This window comes from Fukomys damarensis, unplaced genomic scaffold (genome assembly GCF_012274545.1).
Source record: "Fukomys damarensis isolate Sample0158 unplaced genomic scaffold, DMR_v1.0_HiC HiC_scaffold_23, whole genome shotgun sequence".
NCBI classification, from domain to species: Eukaryota; Metazoa; Chordata; class Mammalia; order Rodentia; family Bathyergidae; genus Fukomys; species Fukomys damarensis.
Window position 1 is genome coordinate 38,271,051 of NW_022900935.1, and position 21,812 is coordinate 38,292,862.

Sequence of the window (21,812 nt, forward strand, 5' to 3'; positions counted from 1 at the left end):
TTTCTTAGTCACTAGCTCATTTGTCAGATCTGAGGCAGCACTAAAGTATTCGTGTTCAAGAAACTCTTATTTATCTTTACTACTTTTTTTCATTAATTTTATTGGTACGTTTTAGGTATACAATATGCTGCTGATATTCGTTATTGGGAATTTGTATCTTTCCATATCTTGGTTCTTTTTTTTTTCCCATTCCCCTCCCCTTCATTCAAGCCCTCTACCCCTCCCTATTTACAAAGACTTTGTTTCCATCTTTTCCTTTTCTCATATTTATTCCTTTCTTTCCTTTTCCCTACCCCCCTCACGTCCCCTTCCCCTTTGGACCCCTTTTCTTCCTGTTTCACATTATCTATTATACATTTTGATCCTTATTTATACTTTTAGTTTCTCACACCAGAGAAACTATTCAGCATTTGGTATTTACACATGTCTTTACTACTGACAGAACTAAGTTTAAAAAAAAAAAAAAAGAAGAAGAACTAAGTAATTTTAATTAATAAACTAAAAGGCTCTTAGAACTTAAAAAAAAAATCTCAGGAGGCTGAGGCAGGAGGACTGCCATAAGTTCAAGGCCTGCCTGAACTATATAGTAAGACCCTATCTCAAAAAACAAAAAAATAAAAAGAATTTTTTAAAAATGTGTTTGAATTGTTAAAGATAGAATAAAAAGCACAGGAAAAAAATTATGGAATATAAAATAAATTAAAAGGCAATGCTGCCTGGGTAAAAAAGAAACTAAGGAACACAAGATAATGACTATATCTTTAGCTTTCTCATGATGAAATTTGATGTAAAACATTATGTTATGAGACAAACATTTCACATGTAACTGGTCAGTGTGACCTGTACAATCTTTTTAGGAAAGGATTTGTCAGTTCAAATGAAGAGCCTGAAAAATATGTCTCCACCCTTTGGTCCAACATTTACAATACTACACCTCTCAACCAAGAAATACTTAAAGATGAACACTGGAAGAATAAAACACAAGTGAAAAATGGTTAACTAAATTGTATCTGTAGACTCAATTAAAAAAAAGTGTTTGCAAATAATTTTAATGCCATGGGAGGATGATGCTTACATAATATAAGTATGTCATAATAAAATTACAATTCAATACCAAATTATTTAATAGGTTCTGTTCATTTGGCAATTGAACACAGGGGCACTCTACCACTGAGCTACTTTCCTGGCACTTTTTATTTTGAGACAGGGTCTCACTAAGCTACAAGGGCTGGCCTCAAACTTCTGCCTCTGCCTCCTAAGTAGCTGGGATTACAGGTGTGCCTCGATGTACCCAACAACAAAGCTATTTCTGCAATAGTACAGACCCCACTTGTCAAGGATGGGGGCTCAAACACCTCCCATAGATGCTTGAAACCATATACAGTACCAAACCCCATAATTTAATGCCTCCTTCATCTAAGAATTCACTGTCCCATAAGTTTTGCAGCTTGAGGTACAATATGAAAACTTGCACAAAGTTTTTATCCTTAATTTAATGAACAGAAGAACCATTCTTTTTTTTGGTACCAGGGATCGAACTGGGGTCCTTGCGCTTGCGATGCAGGCAGCGGGACCAGTGAGTTAAATCCCCAGTCCCAGAAGATCCATTTTGAATACAGATCTCAGCAATGTCAACATGATTTTTTTTCTTTCCTTACCAAGGCAAGAACTTTCACCTTTCATTGACAGGAAGTATTTTACAGCTTTTTACAGCTTCTCTTTAGCATATCTGAATTGTCACTATCCCTAGTCTTTTGCTTTGGGTCATTACTAAGTTAAAAAAGGTTTCTTCAACATGAACACTGGAATACTACCACAGATCTGATAAATGAGCTAGCTACTAAGTATCTACCAATAGGTAGCATATACTGTGCAGATATGCAGGACAAAGATAAAATTCGTGCCCTGGGAGGACAAAGTGAGGTTTCATCACATTGCTTAGATGGGCATACTACTTAAAGATTATGTATTATTGATTTCTAGGATTTTGCATTTGTTGTTTTCAGATCAAGTTGGACACGGAAAAACCAAAACCACAGAAAGTGAAACCTTGGGTAAGAGGGAACTACTCTATAATCTATAACTATACAAAATACTGCCTGAGTGTGTGTGTGTGTGTGTGTGTGTGTGTGTGTGTGTGTGTACAATATCTATAAGTATGTGTGGCTATATACAGTACCCAGAGAAACAGAAAGCAAATGTTGGGCTGGGGATTTAGTTCAGTGGCATCATGCCTGCCTCTCCAGCACAAGGTCCTGAGTTTGATTCCCAGTACCAGAAAATTTAAAAAAAGAAAGCAAGCAAATGTTTGTGTGCACACAAATGTAAGGACTGGAAAGAAATACATCATAGGCTGCATTCCTCTTTCTTAAGATAAATTGGAACCCAGTGCAATGCAGCAGAAAGACCTGGACTCTGCAATCAGGCAGACCTGGCTTTAAGACTGTCTTAGACCCTCACTAATGGGAGACCACAGACAGATTTACTTTAGTTTCCTCACCTCAAGTGGGGATGCTAACTGCTACTTCCAAAAACTATGAAACTCCAAAAGAAACTCTAGAGAGTTCAATGAATGGACATGGATTATTAAAGCCACCAGATTACCACCACCACCATCAGTAAAAGTGGGCCACATGCTTGCATGCCAGTCCCTCCCCTCCAGCCAGGGCCCTTACCCTTGATACACAGATAATGAAGCAATGGGACAGAAAAGCTAAGCCACTCGCCCGAAGTCACTAATAAGTGGCTAAGAAGAGGCAAAGGAGTCCTAGTGGTCAACCCTAGAGCCCATGTTTTAACCCATGAAAATCTATCAGCCCCCAGAAGACACATTGAGGATCTTCTACATATACACCAACTCTCCAAGTCGGCTTGAGGGAATGGAGGAAGAAACAGGTAGGAAGCATGTTGTCAAGAAGAAAAACAGATCGTGGAACTTCATGTTAATTACCTTGACACACCAAAAGAGCTTTGCGACAGTCATCCATGCTGAATCCCAACTCCTGCAGTCTGGCCAGCTGTAACTCTAGGAAATAAATATGTAAATTAATCCACAGTCCTACTTAAGAGAAAAGAAATTCAGAAATAATGACTGAAATTTCTTTTAGCAAAAATGGGCTCCTAATGCAGACTTCTATCAAAGAAAAAGAAAAACTCTCAAAGTTTAAAACCAGATATAAGCATTAGCCATAGAACTGTGGAAGTAAATTCTAAGAGGTAAAACAGCAGTTGCGGTGTTTTGTTTTAAATAAAAATTAGAGTCATACTTAAGACTTTCAGTTATACTTAATAACAAATAATCAGAATCTGGACAATTTAATTATGCAAAAGAATACTGAGAAAGGTAAACAGAAGGGTTATTAGGAAGACTGTGTGGGTGCACAGTTAAACACCTACCCAAGACAGGATCTAAGGTGTGTCTCGTTCCTTCTATGCATTCCTCTCTGACTCGAGATGCACCTGGAAGGTGACTGCTAACCGGGTCTGACTCCAAGGCCACTGAGTCTGGCACTACAGCATTAGCTTGCTCTGGGATGGATTTGGCAATGGCAAGAAACAGCTGAACATCGTTATAAGAGAGCCTGATATCCAGGGTTTGTAAATGAATCTAAAATGTAAAAGGTAGGAATATTTAATGTTTTTGGTTTTCCATCCACACCTCTTATCGATGTAATTCCTATTAAATTCTAAAAGTCCAACAGATACGACAGCAAGTTTCTCATTTAAAAGACTGTAAAGAGCCAAGCACACGTACGGCTATAATCTCAGCACTCAGGAGGCTGAGGCAGAAGGATCATTACAAGTTTGAGGCCAGGCTGGGCTACATAGTAAGTTCAAGGCCAGCCTGAACTACATAGTGAAACTCTGTCTTGTAAACAAATAAATGAATGAATGAATGACTGCAAAGACCTAAATTAAACACTAGTAACCATGAGGTAAGAGGTCTCAGCAATAAAACCAAACAGCCACAAAATGCACCAAATTTAAAAAATACTAAGCTACACAGGAATAACAATAAATACATACATATATACATACACACATGGCTAAAACAATTATTATAGCAATTTATGCTTCAGCAGGATGAATTTTATAGAAATGTACTAAACATTACATCGAGATCAGAGAGGGCTCGAGAGGAGACAGGACAAACTATTACAACACTGTACTAATCCACTTTTCATGGGCCTATTTAATTTTGTTAAATCTCTAAAACAAACTAACCAACAAAATTTATGTCTCCTCACTCAAGCACAACCTTACATGAGTCATGTTTGGCGAAAGTTTTTCCTGAGGTCCAGTCTTCCACGAGTGAAGGTAGCTCAGACCCCAAGGCCAGGCCACAGTAAAGGGTGACCTGGATGGTGGAACCCAGGACTAGGGGCTCAGGGCTTTTTTCATTTACTTTTTTTTTTCTTTTTCTTTTTCTTTTTTTTTTCCTCCCATGAGATACCAATAAGACTGAAAACCAACATAGTTTGTCTTCTTCAATCTCCTATGAGCCAAATGGACTGATTAAACATATCCTTTCTACCAAAAAAAAAAAAAAAGGCACCTAATTCCTGTACCTCACGTGGCTGGCTTTCCCTTCATCTTCCTCCCTGCCCAGGTCAGATCTCCCTCTGCTCTCCACCCAGCCCTTCCTCCAGACTGACCTGATCTGCGGGGGTGCCCTGTCCTGCCCATGCAAACTTGTACCTAACTTCATGATGATACCAGACAATGAGGAGGTCTTTCATCTTCCCCAAACCACAAGATCATCCAGGACAGAGGGAACGTCAGATTCACTTAGTGAGCTGCTGAAGTCACTAAGATGCTTTCAGCTCCTGCAGGGGACAGCATCTGAAGGTGTACTGAAGCATTAGAGATTTTTCATCCTTACCTCTAGGACAGGAGGAAAATCTTCACTATTGAACGCATCCATCAGTCCAGAGCTATTCTGGTAAGAAGAATTCCCCACCAGCTCCACTTGAATCTGCACTGGGTCAACAATCGACAGAGCTGTATCATGCTCACTCCCCAATCGGCATGAAAACACCTAGAGGATGAAAGACACCATGGCATGGGTTACTGAGCACCCGCACAGAGAGTCCATCTCCGAAGCAGTAGCCTCGATTGCTAAACAGAGACCAAAGCCAGGGAGGTGGCTCTCATCACTGCCCAGAGCAGGAGGAAGGGGCAGGTAACAGTTCAACCCACAGGCTGACAGCTCTCAGCCCTCTGACCCACTAGTCTTACTTCTTTCTAGGAAACAGCCTAAGGAAATATGCAAAATATAGAAATCTCACTGAACCGTTAATTATTAAAAAAAATCGTGCTCACTTCGGCAGCACATATACTAAAATTATGTACAAAATTAAGAGCAACAAAGGTTATATCATATCTAAATGGAACATTCTGTAGTCATTTTTAAATGATCATTCAGAATATAAGTAGTTACAACACAGATTATAAGGAAATATAGCCCAATCAATATAGGTATAACTTTCTTTTAAGGAAAGAAACAACAAAATGTCAACAGAATTATAAAGTAGGGGGATAGATGATTTCTCTCTCACCTCAGAATTACATAATTAATAATACATTAACTATTAAAGCTGGGAGATGGGTACAAAAGGGTTCATTACTTTGTATATGTTTGAAATGTTCTATAAGGAAATGTTAAAAAATAAGTATGTTTGTGGGAGATGGAAGGGAGTAAGGGTTCCCACTCTAGGACCAAATTATTTTGTATGTACATGAAGAGCACAGAGGAAAGAAGACAACATTCTTTTGGGGACCCCTGGCCTGCCCCTGACACCCTGGTCATTGTGGGGCATTTAATAGTGCTACCAAAAACAATGTGATACCATGGTTCTTTGTCATATTCAAAATAAGCTCATTATATTTTGTAAACTCATCCACAGTGATTTATCACGATGGTATTAGGATTCAGATTCAGTTGTGCTGCCTTAAGAATGAGACCAAGAGGTGTTTCCAGGAATCTCAAATATTTTGTCATGTTTTTCTAAGACTTTGGAGCAGAAAAGTTTCATTTTCATTTTCCTTTCTCTTTCAGGGGCTTCCGCTACACAAAACCCAATTGTACCTGACAGTTCATTAATCAATCAACAAGATTTTCCATTCAAAGCTGGCATTGTGGTGGCTTGGAAAGCAAATGAATTGCAATTTCATGATCAACTCACATCACTGCAGCACTTAACTCCTTATTCTCACACTGAGCTTTCTTTACCTTACAGAAACAAGTAGTCAACAAGTAACATCTCTACATGTCTCAATCAGCTTTATCTGACTACCATATACTGCGGACAGTGAAAATGAGCTTTACTCATTTAACCCCTGAGCAATAGCACTGGAAAAAATAAAGCACAGAAAGTTCCATCACCAAGAGAAAAGAACCATGACTATTCTAACACTGTAACAAGAACTTAAGCTGAGATCAGTGAATTAAGAACATCTGACAGAGGCAACAATCTGCTACGTTTCCTTTGCCATCTCCATCACCCATGGCTTAAAACAAGACAGGGTGCTTTTTAATTAATATTGCAAAATGAAACGTTCAAGCTGCCAAGGCTGCACCAGTGCAAATTATCTACTTGGTTGGAGATGCGGTTCTTTCAGCCACACATGCCTCTCTCAAGCTGCCCTCTCACAGACCAGATCCTCCTGAACAGCAATATATAAAATCCTCAGCAGTTTCTACACAGGTCTCCATTAACCCAAAGCCCTGGCTCTTCGCAGAACACCACTCAATGTGGGGGAAAGAGGATGCTGAGAAGATGAGGACCACGGTCTCCTGTGAGCAAATTTGCCAAGGACTAGAGCTGCAGAACCAGAGGACTCAACAAGATACCCACCAGGGGAATGGGACTAGAGGAGGCTCCCTGAACTTCCTGAGGGAGGGACAGGTAAGAGAAAAAGTCCCTTCACGTGCCTATGGCCTAACACTTGGGAGACTGCGTTCACACAGTGAAATAATGGTGCAGACGAGATAAAAATGAAGAGAGAAGGGTAAGGGTCTTCCAATTCTGTGAATTTCCCCTAATAAGAGTACAGCAAGCAAATTCTCTTCCAGATGCTTTTCTCTTGAGCCCAAAATACAATGTTGTGACTGACTGACAAACAGACTTCTTACCTCGATGCCAAACAGACTTCCTGAAAATGGGTGATCGACAAAGCGGGGCTTGTAGGTGAGCACTGTGGTGCCTTTCAGAATAATGGCACTGGTATCAACGCAGGACACATCTTCAACCACCACAAACTCCGTGCCTGGAAAGGACAGCATTGTAAATCAGAGGGCAGAGCTAGGAGCAGGTGGCAAGGGAGGCAGCACAGTTCCACGAGATGAGCACATTGACCAGGGCCTCGGTGCTCCACGATGTCTGCCAATGTTCAGCTTCCATCCCCACCCTGGACAAACTCGTGTCTGGCACTGCTGCATCAACAGAGCCCTACACCAGGAGAGAAGAATGGGATGCAGTTTCTCCCTTTAGCATGTTTGTTTAGGCTCGAGAGAAACTGCATCCTGGTCATCCTGGAAGGCCCATCAGATACTCAGTTCGGAAAAGTACACCCTCTCCAAGTGATGGCCTGATTTTAAATCCCAGGAAGTACACTCCACTGACAATGCTGTGAGGCAGCGTAACATTCAACAACATCTATGCAGCTATTTGAGGTGTCTATGAAGAATGTAGATCAATTTATGTTAAGATCTTTGAAATCAATGCCTAATTTGTATATGGCAAAAATACTCTGCTTCAGACTGCATTTTCATAAAAAATTGTGTACAGAACAAGCTTTTGTAACCGAATCAATTTAAAATGTACTGTGGTTGGTTAGGCAGCCTCATCAAAACCAGAGAAGGAGGCAGAGGATATCACAAACCCAACAGTAAGCACACAAACACATTCAGGTGCACAAGGGTTCACCAGTCCTAAGAAACACAATAAATCCATCTGTAATGCAGAAAATACTATTTTTATAAGGAAAATCATAATACTGTCACTTATCTTCCAAACTAAGACTTTTGCATATTGAGTTTGCCTATACTTGGAAAGACCCATCTGTTGGGGACCTAAGAACAAACAGGAAACAGAAGCCAGATTTCCAGTTAGGGATAAGATCGCTGGCCAGGCAGGTGCTTAGCCTGGGCATATGGACTAGACAGGCAGAAGAGAGGGACAAGAGAACTCACAGCTGATGGGGAAACGGGCAGCTCACACCTGAAAATGGAGCTCAAGAACCCTGACACTTCTTGGCTGTAAAAGATGGAACTGTAAGGGCTCAGATCCAAAAAGGAAAGGCCACAGAGGACTCACCCTGTAGGACAGGCACGGGGGGCACCACACTAACAGTGAAGCAGCCTCTACACAGTCACCTGTTACGTTGACCTTGACCTCCAAGTGCCTTTCGTTGGACACAGGAAGGGAAGACCGCTTGGTAACTACACCACTCTTCACAGTTTTCGGAAGGACAGCAGGTTCACTGCTGGAGTTATGCTGGTGAGAAGGAGTAACATTTTGTTTCTTAATATCGCTGGGAGTGTGAAGAAAATCATGGACTAAGAGTAGCCAGTCAAATATGAGAAACACTCGGAGATTGTTGAGAACTACTGTGAAACAGGAGGAATCCTTTGTAGACCTACAACAAAAAAGATAGGGGGAAAAGGTCAGAAAAAGAAACATGGCATTTTAATAAGCTGCAAATGTATTACTCAGTCGTGGCAGGTGGCATTCCAGTGTCTATTTTTGTTTTGAGAAAGTGTTTCCCTATTATCCAAGCTGGCCTCAAACTCTAGGACATGAACAACTCTCCTGCCTCAGCCTCCAAGTGGCTGGGGCTCCAGGCCTGCATCAGTACACAGACGTTCTACTCCAGTATTTTTGAAGCTGGTGACTTAAACATTCAACACTGGTTTACTAATATATGCAGTACATAATTTCTGAAAGTTCATTATATTTTTTAAACAAGATGAAATATGTTACATAAGAAAGCAATATATCACGGCCCGGGGATCTGAACAGGTGTGATTTGCTAAGAGACACTTGGCAGCTTCCAGAGATATGTGGGGCTGCTACTGGCATCTGGTGGCAGGGGAAAGGGCAGGGATGCTGCTAACCACTCCACAATACCCAGGGCAGCCTCCACAGCACGGAGTTACCAGAGTCAAAATGTCGACACAGGGTGAGCATCTCTAGGACAAATATTTGAAATGCTCCAAAATTTGAAACTGAGAGCATTTGGTATTTTGGAATCTGGGGTTGGGGGGCTTAATTGGCAATGTCTATGCAAAACACTCCAAAATCTGAAAAAAGCCCATGCTCTTCTAAGCATTTCAGATAAGGGATACTCAGCATGGAGTGCTACCGCTGAGAAGCTCTGTGTAGTAACAAAGTACTACAGGCTCTGAGGTGGGAGACCCAGATTTCAATACTGCCACTTACAAACCGTTACCCTAGCTAGGTCACCTCCTTCTCCCAGCCTGTTCTCTTGTTAAAAAAAAAAAAGAAAAATGGGAACATTAACACTGAAAGAGAAAGCACCCAAATCGGATAAACAGCAATTTCCTTCCCTGTGGGCAGTACTAAGATGAATGAGGTGCTCGTTTTTTTGGAGCCTAACAGGACTTCTCCATAAATGCCAAGTCTCCACACTAGTCCTGGACAGATTCTCTAGCTGCAACTAGACTTGAGAACCCAGACCTTTTAGCCTAAGAAGGAGAACAAAAAAAGTAACATTTACTATGGGTCTTCCGCCAGGCACCCTAGAGGCCGTGGAATTGGGGCAGTGGCAGGGGCCAGAGAAAAACTTGTTTTACAGTCCTCATTGTTCCAATTTTTATATTTAGGTGAGAAACCAAGAAGGACGCTCAAGGCTGACCGCAAACCATGGTGTACTCAGGGCTTTACCCAGACCCTGTTAGTATGCTGGTAGGCAGAAGCAGGCAGGACCTCTTTGTTGGGGCTAGGGCCTCTTCTCTAGGTATTCCTGGGTTGAACCTGGTTCTGAAATGCCAAAAGCAAGACTGCAGGCTTTAGCTACTGCATGCATCTGGTTCCCTGCCCAATTTGGGAAAAGGTTAGTGGAGATATTTCTAAGGCTGGATTCTCCAGTCACTCATTTCTTCTAAACCTGGCTCACTGCCTCTAATAAAAGGGCACCATGATGCGTGTCTCTTTCTTACAAACACAGCAATTGTCACAGAAACACTCTACCCTTCTGTAACAGAGAAAAAATCTTGCCCTCAGTAAAATTTTTCCACTCCATTCTGAACACAGTTTGTCAGAACTCTGTATTAACTAGAGAGTCACAGTATGTCACCCCTTAGCTGGAAAATATTTCAGGCTTTTAAACACTGTGAAGTGATTTATATCTGACACACAAAATCCCAACAGAAGAGTAATTCTTCTTGAGACACAGAACACATTCAAAAGTTCAATCAAGAGAACAGTTTGCTTCTCTCACTAACAACAGTATTTCTGTTAGCAAGAACAAAGGTAAGACATTATTTAACTCCAAGAAACTGTACAACTTTACTATATGAACAGAATAATATGTCAAGCCTCCTTGTATTGTAAAACCATAACGTGTGGAACAACTAACTGATAGTTTAGGAAGTCAGATCAAAAATAATAAACCAAGGGGCTGGGCACAGTGTATGGTGTATGCTTGTAATCCCAGCTAGGTGGGAAGCTGAAGCAGGAAGAGCCTGACTTTGAGGCCAGACTGAGCAACCTGACAAGACTCTGTCTTGAAATCAAAAGAAGGAAATAAAGAAAAAAATTAAAAGGGCTGGGGTCATAGCTCAGTGATAAAATGTCATGAAAATGAAATCCATTATTATTAATAATGATACTAATAAAGCAAACCCAAAAAGAAGCTGTCTCTACAGATGGACCAAATACATGCAAGCCCCCTGTTCCAACAAACATCTTCAAAGAAAACAGCTGAAAGATACAACCTTCTTGTTGGCTGCACTCAGCCAAAAACTAGAGAGCTGGTGGGCAGGAAGAGTTCGTGGGCTCTGACTACAGGACTCCCTAGCTGTGTGACCTTGCCCGAATAACTCGACTTCTCCGGGTATCTACCTCTGCAGCTGTGAAAGGGAAAGAAGTCACCTACACTGTAGACTTTGTGTGAGGATCCAACTGACAATAGGTAAAGCGCCTAGCTTGTGGCAGACCCCAGTGAGATGCAGCTAGAATTCCTACTACTGAACTTTTAGATAAATGTTCACACAAAAGTTTAAATGTCTGATAGGCTTCCTAAAGGCATATGGAGAGACCATGATCTCTTCCTTAAAAAACTAAATGCTGAAGAATTCTGAACATCACACTGCAATGTCAGGAATATAAAAACAATAATCTTGGTGATTGTTTTATCTTTTTTTGTTTAAATATGAAGTTTTCCCCAGCCTTTCTACTTAGCAGTTTACATCCAAAACATAGCTGATGACGTGAAGTACTAATAGCATGACACTGGCACTGATTCCAAAGGTCTCTGAGATTTTCACTGAAGGACTTCTTTAGGTCAGATCTAATGTTTCAGTGTTCAGGTCTGTGCTCACTCAGGCACAAAATCTCACAAGAGTATATCAAAAAATAACAAAAGCTACGTCAGTAAGAACAGCTATCATTTGTGCCAAGCAATATAGCAAAATCATTTTGTTTTTCTTAGTCCTCCCAATTAGGTAGGCACAATTTTTCTTTCTTGCTTTGTTTTGTTTTATTTTCCATTTTATAAAAGAGAAAAATGAGTTTTCAAAAAGGCTAAACAACTTGCCCTAGGACATACAGCAAGAAAAAAATACATAAAAGGTTTACAGCCAGTGTCTGTGACTCCCAAACATACTCTTTCTACACACAATGCTGTCTCCCATAATACCAGAGGGAAAAACATAATCAAATTCAAAAAAGTAAAGACTCTGGACATGAAGAAGTTAACAGATAAGCCTGTATGCAAGTCAAAACCACTTTCCTTTCATTATAAACCAGAAAGGTGTTTTTCTCTTCTCCCTCAAACCAGCATAATTTCTTCCTTCCCCAAGTCACTTTACAAATTAAAGCTCACAAGGAAGTTGATTTTTAAGGACTTGGTTTAATCCTGTTTTTTTTTAAGGCAATAGAGACATCTTATGGCCAATAATGAAACTGCAAACGTGCAGGAAAAAAAAAGGGTCAGTAGACATTGAGCGCCTTGTGCTGATGAGCCACTGTCTATCTTTTTAGTGATTCCTTGGTCCTTTTGTGTGCTAAAGCCAAAGCAGACTTGGCCCACTGGCTACAAAAAACAATGTCTACATGAAGAAAGGGAGAGGCAGGAAAAAAAGAATAGAGGAAGAAAGGGAGGGGCAGGTCTGGCTGTACTACCTGAAATGAAGTTCAATCTGAATGGACCCTTGGGTGGTGCTGCTATTCTTAGAAGGCTGAAAGATACAGCTGAAGACGTTGGTCAGGCCAGGGCTTGTCTTCTGCCCAGCAAAGCGGGTGTCAAAAGCCATCATGGAATGGGAAACCAAGTTAACAGATTTGGTTTGATTGGAAAAACTCTCATAGAGCAGTTTACATTTCTTGAAGTCAAACCTAAAGAGAAAAAGCAAACAAAATGTTAAGCATAATTCTACTTTACAAAATTATGTAAATTCAGGATAATAAGAGCAAAATCATCAATAGACCTAACTTGTATGAAAATGAATAACTTTTATTACGAGATCCCGGACTGATTTTGTTAACAGACCCCTCAAAATGGATTTAGGTTATGCTTTAATAACACCCCAAATATCCAGTGATTTAAAACAGTGAGGTTGTGTTTCTCCCTCAAGGTAAGTGGCCACTCCAAAGAGATACTCTTGTTCATGGGACATTCATGAGGAATAACAATACCACAAATGTATTATATTCTCGATTCACTGCTATTCCAATTTCCCATTATAAGTCTAAGAAGGCTGTGTATTTGTCTTTTGTTTCGTTGTTTTTGTTTTTGTTTTGTACCAGGGATCAAACTCAGGACCTTCTGCCTTCAAGACAGGCACTGAGCTAAATCCCCAGCCCTAAGGCAATATATTTGTAATAATCCCCAAGAGATGCCGAGTGTCCCATTAGACCAATGGTGGCAAACCTGTGGCATGCATGCCACAGCAGGCTGTATGCATCACTGAAAGCCCTAAAGGTTCACTCTCATTGCTTTAGACCTTCATCTGTCAACTTCTTTCTTGACTGGCAGTTTCTCTCTCCAGAGTTTGCCCAAATTTCTCTGTTAAATCACTAAAATTCACTGAGAAAACCCAGAAGTCAGAATAGTCTTCACATAGGGAAATAATTCAATCGACCCACCAATAGAAAATGCACTTGAAATCAATATTTTAGTAACAGAAAAAATTTCCAATGAGAAATTCACAATTATTCAGCACCACTGTGACAATTTGTGCAAAACTGCTCTACATGGAGAAAAACAAAGGCACAGCCAGGCGCCAGAAAAAGCTTCTGGCCCACAAAAATATCAGTAGGACTCCAGATTCATTACAGCATCCTGTCATCAGCTGCAGCAACAGCCCCCAGCAGACTTTCAACACAAAGACCAACTAGAAGACAGTGAGCTTCAGCAGGAACATTTCTAGCCTCGATGTCCTGTTTTCACCTATGGAATCACTTTTCCAACTACATGATCATATGCTAGTTGGAAATTCTACCTGGAAAACAGGCATAATTGCTGTCCCTATTTATAGGGCTGTTACAAGATCAAAACAAAAAAATTTAGGGCTGGGGATTTAGCTCAGTGGCACTGCACCTGCCTTGCAGGCACAAGGTCCTAAGTTCGATCCCCGGTACCAAAAAAAAAAATTTTTTTTTTATCAAGTGTGAAAATAATGCACTCTTTATAGTTCTACACCAGTAACACAAATGTACACACCTACCCTGGCCAAGAAAGGGGCTAAGTATGTGACCTGTCATCTACAAGGACCAGGTGCCACTCAACTTCCAGATGCTTCCAAAGAAGGACTGAGGCTTAGATATGCCAAAGCTTCCAAGTTTTCAAAAGAAGCTGGAAATTTTTTTAATTTTTAATATAAAATCCCCCAATCTTTAAAATATTGACCAGTGAGCCCCTTATCCATGCTGTCCTCCCCAGAACTATGCAGACACATGGTGGCGTGGTCCTCCCCAAGTCCTTCACGCTGGTGGGACCATGTTCTAGCTCACAAGGTGAGCCTGAGCATTTAACGGCCATCCTAGAACACTCCATGTTTCTTATTTTTCTCTCTGGCATGTTAAAACACTATGCCAGCTGGACCTGATGATGGGAGGTTGAGATGGGAAGATCACTTGAGCCCAGAGAGATCAGCCTCGGAAACATGGTGAGGCCCTCTCTCTCTTGAAATAAGAAGCAATAACAAACAAAACAAAATACCACCACGCTTTGTCACCCAGACTAAATAAGCAGAGCAGGCTAAGATCCACAGTGGCTGCCTACCTTGAGGAAGAAACACAACTTCACTGTTTTAAATCACTGATATGTGGAGTGTTATTAAAGCATAAACTAAACTATCTTGGCTGAGAAGGCCTCAAATTTAAACTTTTTCAAAAAGCCTTCTGGGGGCTGGGGACTGGGGGTGAAGCTCATTGGTAAGAGAGTATGCTTAGCTCAGCAGAGCTCTGCAAAAGGAATATAAGCACACCACAGACCAACCAAAAAGCACTCACAAACCTCATTCTGCTGACCACTGACCTGCACCCACTACGCTACACTAATGCTTGTGTGAGCATCACTGGTACTACCATTACGAGGACTGCAATCATGTGAAGGCCATACCTGGCAAGGGATCCAGTACCTTCTTTTCCTTTTGGATCTTTAAGCTCCAGACTTACATTGACCATGTCGATAAGGAAGCACATGCAAGTGTACACTTCTCCACTCAGAACAGTCTGCAAGAGGAAAGCGCTAATCAATCCACAATTCATGGTGCCAACCTAAAAACAGACTCACAGGTCAAGAAATCTAATTTGCCTGTGGGTCCACCTTCTTTCCACAGGGGAATCTGAGGATTAAACACACAGGATAACCATCAGCTGAAACCATGAAAGTCACTGAAGAATAGGAGGTCTCACTCACGTGAATTCTTGGATCCTGTAAATCGTAAGGCCGCATAAATTCCTCGATGGGCTCTCCAAGGTTGTTCTCTAGCAGGCCTCGGATCAACTTATACTTATACAAATCCAGAGAGCAGTGGACAGAGGAGAGACTGCCATGGATAGATATGTCTGGAACACTATGACTTATTTCTCTGTAAAAAGGTAAAAGGTCGCTTTTAGAAGTCACTCACTACCATAACATTGACAGAACTTATATCCAAACGTAAGAGCTAAAATGTACTCACTTGCATTATCAGAGAGCAATATTTAACTTCTAATAACAAAAATTTCATGTATTTCCAAAAGAGGCAAGCTGGTATAGGACTGTCATGCTTCAACTATTAAAAAAAAAACCTTTTCTTCCAAATATAAATGTAGAAAATCTCAAATGAGCTAAATAGGCTGGGTATATAGCTTGTACATGCCTAGCATGCATAAAGCCCTGCTGGGTTCAATCTCCAGCACCACAAAACAAAACAAAAACAAAAAGAGAGAGAGTGTGTGTGTGTGTGTGTGTGTGTGTGTGTGTCCATGTGTATAAAATATGAGCTAACTAGTTTATCAGTCAGGAAACCTCAGGAGACTCAGAAATAACTTAAATAGTATAGTTGGAAAAGTAACTTAACTCTTCAGGTTTAGTGGTAACCAAAGAAAAAAAAACAATACTTCATAATGAGCCCAGATGAGACATCAATTAGACTAAAATCTGAGTACATTACTTGTCTCAGCTGGAATAGGTGTGAATAAAAATGAAGAGGCCCAGAATTAAAGGACAAATATTTCTCATTCCAACATGGAAGAGCTTTTTCTACCCTCCCAAGGTGAGAAAAATTACCTCCAGGATGGGAATTTGTTTCTGTGGAAGAGTACTTGCCCAGTATGTGCTAAGACCATTGGTTTGACTCCTAGCACCATCAAAACAAAACAAAACAAAAAATGTTTTTCCTTTGTCTACAGAGACAAGCCTGCATACAATAAAGTTTTAAAAGACCAATGATGTGATTAAGAAAGGAAAACTGGGAAGGATTATCAAGCACCATCCAGGGTTTTTGTCTGGGGGGTAAGAAGCTGACAGCATACCTTGCGTTCAGTGTCACCTTCAACCTGGGTGAACTGAGTATAATTATCTGCACACAAACGCTGAAGGGAGTGGGGAAGTTTAGATAAGCAGAGCAGCAACGCACATTTCTAAAAGCATTACTTGAAAAGAAAATAGAGTGTTCAATTTCTAAATAATGAAGCTCCTCTTAGGACTGTTAAGCTGGTAAAACAAAACATGGCCCATGCCAACCACTACTGAACACCAGCCAGGGAGCCCTTGAATAACAAGTAAGAGTGAAATACAAACATCCCAGTGAGGATGGCTAAACTGCACATTCATCTGGCAAGAAGCTAACAAGTGACATGGAAGGACTGCTCAGACCAGGAACGGGGAAGGGAGTGGCTCTAGAGGGATCAAAACCACACTCTGTGCAAGTAACAAGGCTGCTTTCCAAAGTGCCACAAAGGAAAATCCTTCATTATTGCACAACCACACCCTTTTTTCCTGGAGTTAAGATGTGACATGTTGCTGATTTCTGCAAAACCAGTGCCTCACACTGAAAGATGCCACACAATGTACCCAGCAGATTCAGCCCCCATGCAGGGCCCAGACAAGCCGAAGCACCCCTAGAGGACCTGATACACGCACACCTGAGCAATGGCCCTAAGAGAAGCATTCTGCTGGTCTCAGACTGGTTCCAGGATGTTTCCCAGGCAGCTATGGAACCAGTGATAGCTGGAGGGATGCTTTAACTATAAAATAAGCATTCATGTGCTAACGCCAATTACAAGGGCAAGTTAGGGGGAATTGCTTGGTCTTCAGAGCTGCTCGACTACTCCATTTCATTCACATTAACTGTCCAGCTGCAGTCTGCCCTTTATACTCCAGAGCTCTCAGACTGCTCACTGGAGCACAAGCAGTTATGTGAATGAAATGGAGCTGCCAAGCAGCTACACGAGCTTGAGCATCCAGTACATTTAGGACACATAAAATGTCCACCTATTTCAGAATACGTTGCCCACTATCACTACCCCCATCACTACCCAAAGCCAATGTAAACTCGTGGCCTTGCTTTGTTTCCAAAAGACTATATTATATACCTCATAACACAGTTTGTATCGCTAAATCAAACACTAGTTACTGCCCCATATCCTTCAACAAAACCTAAGCTCCTTGAAGGCAAAGTCTTCTCCTTCATCGTAGCAGCTTTCATGTCTAGCACACAGTAGGGATGCAATCGATATATGGCAAACCAGTGAAGAAATGAGTACCTATGCTCTTCCTGACTTATTACAGTAGCAATGATTTCTACAGTACCATATTAAGATTCTCCTAATACTACACAAGTGTTCAGATAAGATACTCACTTGTCCAGATTTCTTTCCACCTGCAATTTCAGCCTACAAGGTTCAGTTAAGAGGCTTCCTCCCGTCTGCCGCACACAGTAGGAGGGGAAGACCAGATCTCCACCGTTGTCCTCTGAGGCTCTCGAGTATTCTCGTGGGCGTCTCTCTGCAGCAAAGATGTCCATGTCCTGAAGGTCCACAACAACACAGTCCAGCAAGCAGATGTGGTCTTCTATAAGGACCCAAAGAAAGAGGGACAGTGAGGAAAACAGAATCCAAAGGGGAGGAAATGAACAGAATTAAAAGTTAAAAGAAGTTGATTTTGTCTTGGGAAAATACTCAGAACTGCCTGCTTCTCTTCACTGCACACACAAGGCCTCCCTGTAACGAGCTGTGTGCCTGACACACCCTGCTGCCTCTCATGGCACAGATGCACTATCATGTCCCCTATGTGCCTCGTGCTGTCCTGACACACTGAGGCTACAGAGGTTAACACCTCACGGCAATTCCTCCCTAGACACGACATGAGCCAAAGACTTACACACTTTTCCCAGCGCAGAATTCTTTTTAGTTTAACCATTTCGACTACCGCGACTCAAATCCAAGCTACCATCACTCTGGCCAGGACCACCACAGACTCCCCTCCAGTGCACTTTGTGATTCCACTGTGACCCTCACAAAACACCTACGTAATCCTTTAAAAAGATAAACAGTCCAATTCTTCCTTTTATACAATTTAATGGCTATTTTTTAATCCAAAATCCTTTCAGTAAAACTCTCCCAGATCCCTAAAAGGCCAAGCACAAGCCCACAGACTAGTTTCCCAACCTCATCTCAAGTCACACTCACACTTGCTCACTAAACCTCTGGCCTCTACTTCCTCCCAAATCCAAGCTCTCTGCTTCCTGGAAAACCTCACCAGCAGCAACGAACTTTCCATCTCAATCTGAATTGAATCCTTTATGTCCCGCTATCATCTACCAATATTTATATATTTATTTAACATCTTTCTCATTAATCTACAAATATAACTATGATAGGAAGCACAAATAACAGCATGTTATACCTGGCATTAAGTGGGAATATAATAAAAGTAGCTCTTGTTTCGTTCATTACCCTATAAATACAAAAAACAGATCGAAGTGTAGCTAATCTGGTCCCGGGGGTAAGGACAGGGAACAGAGGGGGCTCCAGAGATGTCCTAGGGTGCAGTCACAGGATCTAGGAACACGCAGGAATGGTGTGAAAAACACTGCTTTAACCTGAGGCAATGTTTCACCAATACAGGAATTTCAGAGTGGGCAAAACAGCCCATCCAAAATTTCTGACTTTCTCTTTTCACCTTAATGTGACATTAAAAGAAAGAAATACAGAAAAAAAAAAGCTGTTTTCAGTCTGAAGCAGTCTTTTGCCATGTCAGTTCTTTCTTTCTCTAGATGCCACTTACAAGAATATGTAAAATGTATGAAAATTAATCAAGCCATATACTTTCCTGTGTATTATATACTTCAATAAAAATTATATAAGGGCCAGGGTTTTAGCTCAGTGGTGCCACTGCATGCCTCACAAGCACAAGGTCCCAAGTTCGATCCCTGGTACCAATTTAAAAAAATTATTAAAAAAAAAAGATTAAGCCTCACATGGTGGTGTATGCCTGTAATCCCAGCACTTGGAAGGCTGAAGCAGGAGGATCACCAGGAGTTCGATGCCAGTGAGGGCTACTTAGCAATATCCTGTCTCCAAAAATAAAGGATCATCTCATTTAGTTAACACAGCCATAAATCATTTTGTTGTCACCTCTGAGACAAGAAACTACAGGGAGTTCACCATTTCCAGAATCTACCTTACAAAAGTCATGCAGAGCCTCCCTCCATTGTTGTCCTTCAACTCTCCAAATCCAATCACAATGGATTGATCTCTGTTCTCATCACATTCTGCCTCCTCTCTAACTCCAAAGCAGCACCTCACTTGCCTGATACATCCTCAAGCCACAAGGCACTGAAAAACTAGAGAAGCAAAATTGGGTCTCTCCTCAGAGTGACCAATTCTTACATTCTAGAGAACACCAGTAACTGGGTGGTTTGTGTCTTTTTAAATGGTTGTTTACAATATTTATGTAGGTACCTAATTCATAAAACAGTGAACTAGAGATTAAACCAGGTAGGCCAATTTACTTCCTAGGTAAGCACATCCCACTGAGCAACACCACAAACTCCACTCCTATCCCCCTTTTTTTCCCCTTTATTTTTCAGCCTGTCATGGCAGTCTTCCCTAGGCACTGTCTCTCTGCCAGCCAACCAATGTGGTTGTGAAGCAGTAAGAGGAAGGGGTTAAAATGTAAGGGGTGCAAGCTTGTCTACTCCTACCCACCTTTGCACCTGCTGCCTGCCTGCCTGGGTACACAGAGCAGGGGATCTGTGAGGACTCTACAACTCCAGTGTGTTTGCTGTTGTTTTCCTTTTATTCTTTTTTGAGACAGGCTCTTTTTCAAGGTACAGTTCCATCTGCACTCCATGTACACTGGAACTTGGTGGGACTTTTTTCTTTCTTCCTTCCTTTTCATCTTTCTTTTCTTTGGGGGGATTTTGTTTTGAGTTTTGTTTTGCTTTGCTTTTTGCTTACTAGACACTGAATGCAGGGCCTACCTATATCTTCAGCCCCACACCCTGCCACTTTTCCCTCTTTTTAAAAGATTTCATTTTGTTTTTGGGGGGTGTGCATGCGAGCACGCCTGATTTCCTAGACTCTGCCTCTGTTCTGATCCAGGCGGTCCACCAGCAGTCCTATGAGGGAAGAAGGAGACAGGGTACATGCCACTGTGCCTGTGTCTGTGCCTGCCTGTGCTCTCTGCACCTAATTTACGGTAATATTTTCAAAGGGATCTTTATTTCCTAGAACTAATGACTCACAAGGATAGTGTCTGAGTAGGGCCTTATAAGGATGTAGAACTCTAATTATGTTATCACCATCTGATGACAACTATCTTGACTTATTTAAAAAAAAAAATCCCACTAGACAATCTAAAATCTTATTTGCAGTGTCTTCCTAATTTAACCCCACTTTAGAAGTCATCTGATGCTAAATCTATACCTAAGATGCTTAAGACTTCTACAGCAACATCAAAATCTAATCATCATTAAAGAAATGCATGTCCCTTTGGACTCTGATTGGAACACAATGCATTTCTCTCTTGGGTTCCTGGAAAGTGAATTTTCCTGTCTTATTATGCAGCAATTTCCTCCAGTGTGTGCATATACATGTGCATGTGTGCATGCATAATTCTCTCCTCTTTTACCTGGACTACTGGAACTGTGGCTGACAGGTGGTGTGGCTTGCTGTCCTCGCTGCCTGGTGGAAGCACTGGGCACAAACTCACTCTTCAGGCTGCCCAGGCCTTTTTCAGCAGGGGCCATCATGAACAGCCCCTGGGAATGAGATCCCTTGGGGTCCTCCGTACTTGTCATTTTCCTCACAGTGTGTTTGGGAGTACCCGCTGGGAAAGCTGAAGGCACAGACTCCTGGAAAGGACAAAATAAAACTTGAATACAGAAATGAAGAGTAGAGGTAACTATTATCACCATTCTGGAAGTCCTGTGCCAATCTCCAGCCACTTCAAAAACTCTCATTCTTACACTTCTCTCAGCCTCTCAAATCCCATAAACAAAACAGTAATGGGGTCATAGCACTTCCTACCATAGCTAACGATCAGCAGAGATGCTATAGATAATACCTGTTGAAAATTATGCCAGGTTACAGGAAGATACCACCTCCTAGGCTCAAGAGCAAATGCATGATGCTAAATGCTTCAGGTGATTTCATCTAGGTCAAACTCAACAAAAGCAAATTTGTCAGTCATATGATGTAGTGTTGCTTTCAGGGGAGAGGAGCTCACTGTTACAAGAAAACGTATATAATGGCAATATGCTTCCAACAGGACTGGTCCACGGTTATGTCTCAACTTTCTAGAAGCCTCCCCACACAGGTTTATATTTCTCATTTCTCTAAGCAACTATGGAAATGAAAACAAAACGGAGCCAGGGAGGGTGGCACAATGCCATAGTCCCAGTATTTAGGAAACTGAGTCAAAAGTATCACTGTGAGTTTGAGGCCAGCCTGGGCTACACAGTAAGTTCAAGGCCAGCCTGGATGATATAGGGAGACCCTGTTTAAACACCCACCTCCCAAAAATGGAATATAAAGAAGGTTAACCATCTCTATTGTTTTGGGCTATAAATTAAGTAAGGTTAATACAGAATAAAATAAATACTGTGAAAAGGCTATACTCTTTTATATATA

General features: G+C 41.3%; 1 protein-coding gene across 8 annotated transcripts in view; it reads right to left on the reverse strand.

Moving 5' to 3' along the window:
- The window catches only part of Vps13d (vacuolar protein sorting 13 homolog D), a 235,713-nt gene that overhangs the window by 156,261 nt on the left and 57,640 nt on the right, over positions 1-21,812 (reverse strand). For all 8 annotated transcript variants that reach the window (XM_010628171.3, XM_010628172.3, XM_010628169.3 and 5 more), the window contains exons 25-34: positions 20,812-21,034; positions 17,538-17,748; positions 15,109-15,280; positions 14,809-14,921; positions 12,369-12,581; positions 8,378-8,640; positions 7,136-7,269; positions 4,883-5,038; positions 3,397-3,607; positions 2,951-3,025 (exon numbers count right to left, since the gene is read on the reverse strand). In XM_010628171.3, coding sequence (XP_010626473.1) covers positions 2,951-3,025; positions 3,397-3,607; positions 4,883-5,038; positions 7,136-7,269; positions 8,378-8,640; positions 12,369-12,581; positions 14,809-14,921; positions 15,109-15,280; positions 17,538-17,748; positions 20,812-21,034 — 1,771 coding nt within the window. The remainder of the gene's footprint in view (positions 1-2,950; positions 3,026-3,396; positions 3,608-4,882; positions 5,039-7,135; positions 7,270-8,377; positions 8,641-12,368; positions 12,582-14,808; positions 14,922-15,108; positions 15,281-17,537; positions 17,749-20,811; positions 21,035-21,812) is intronic.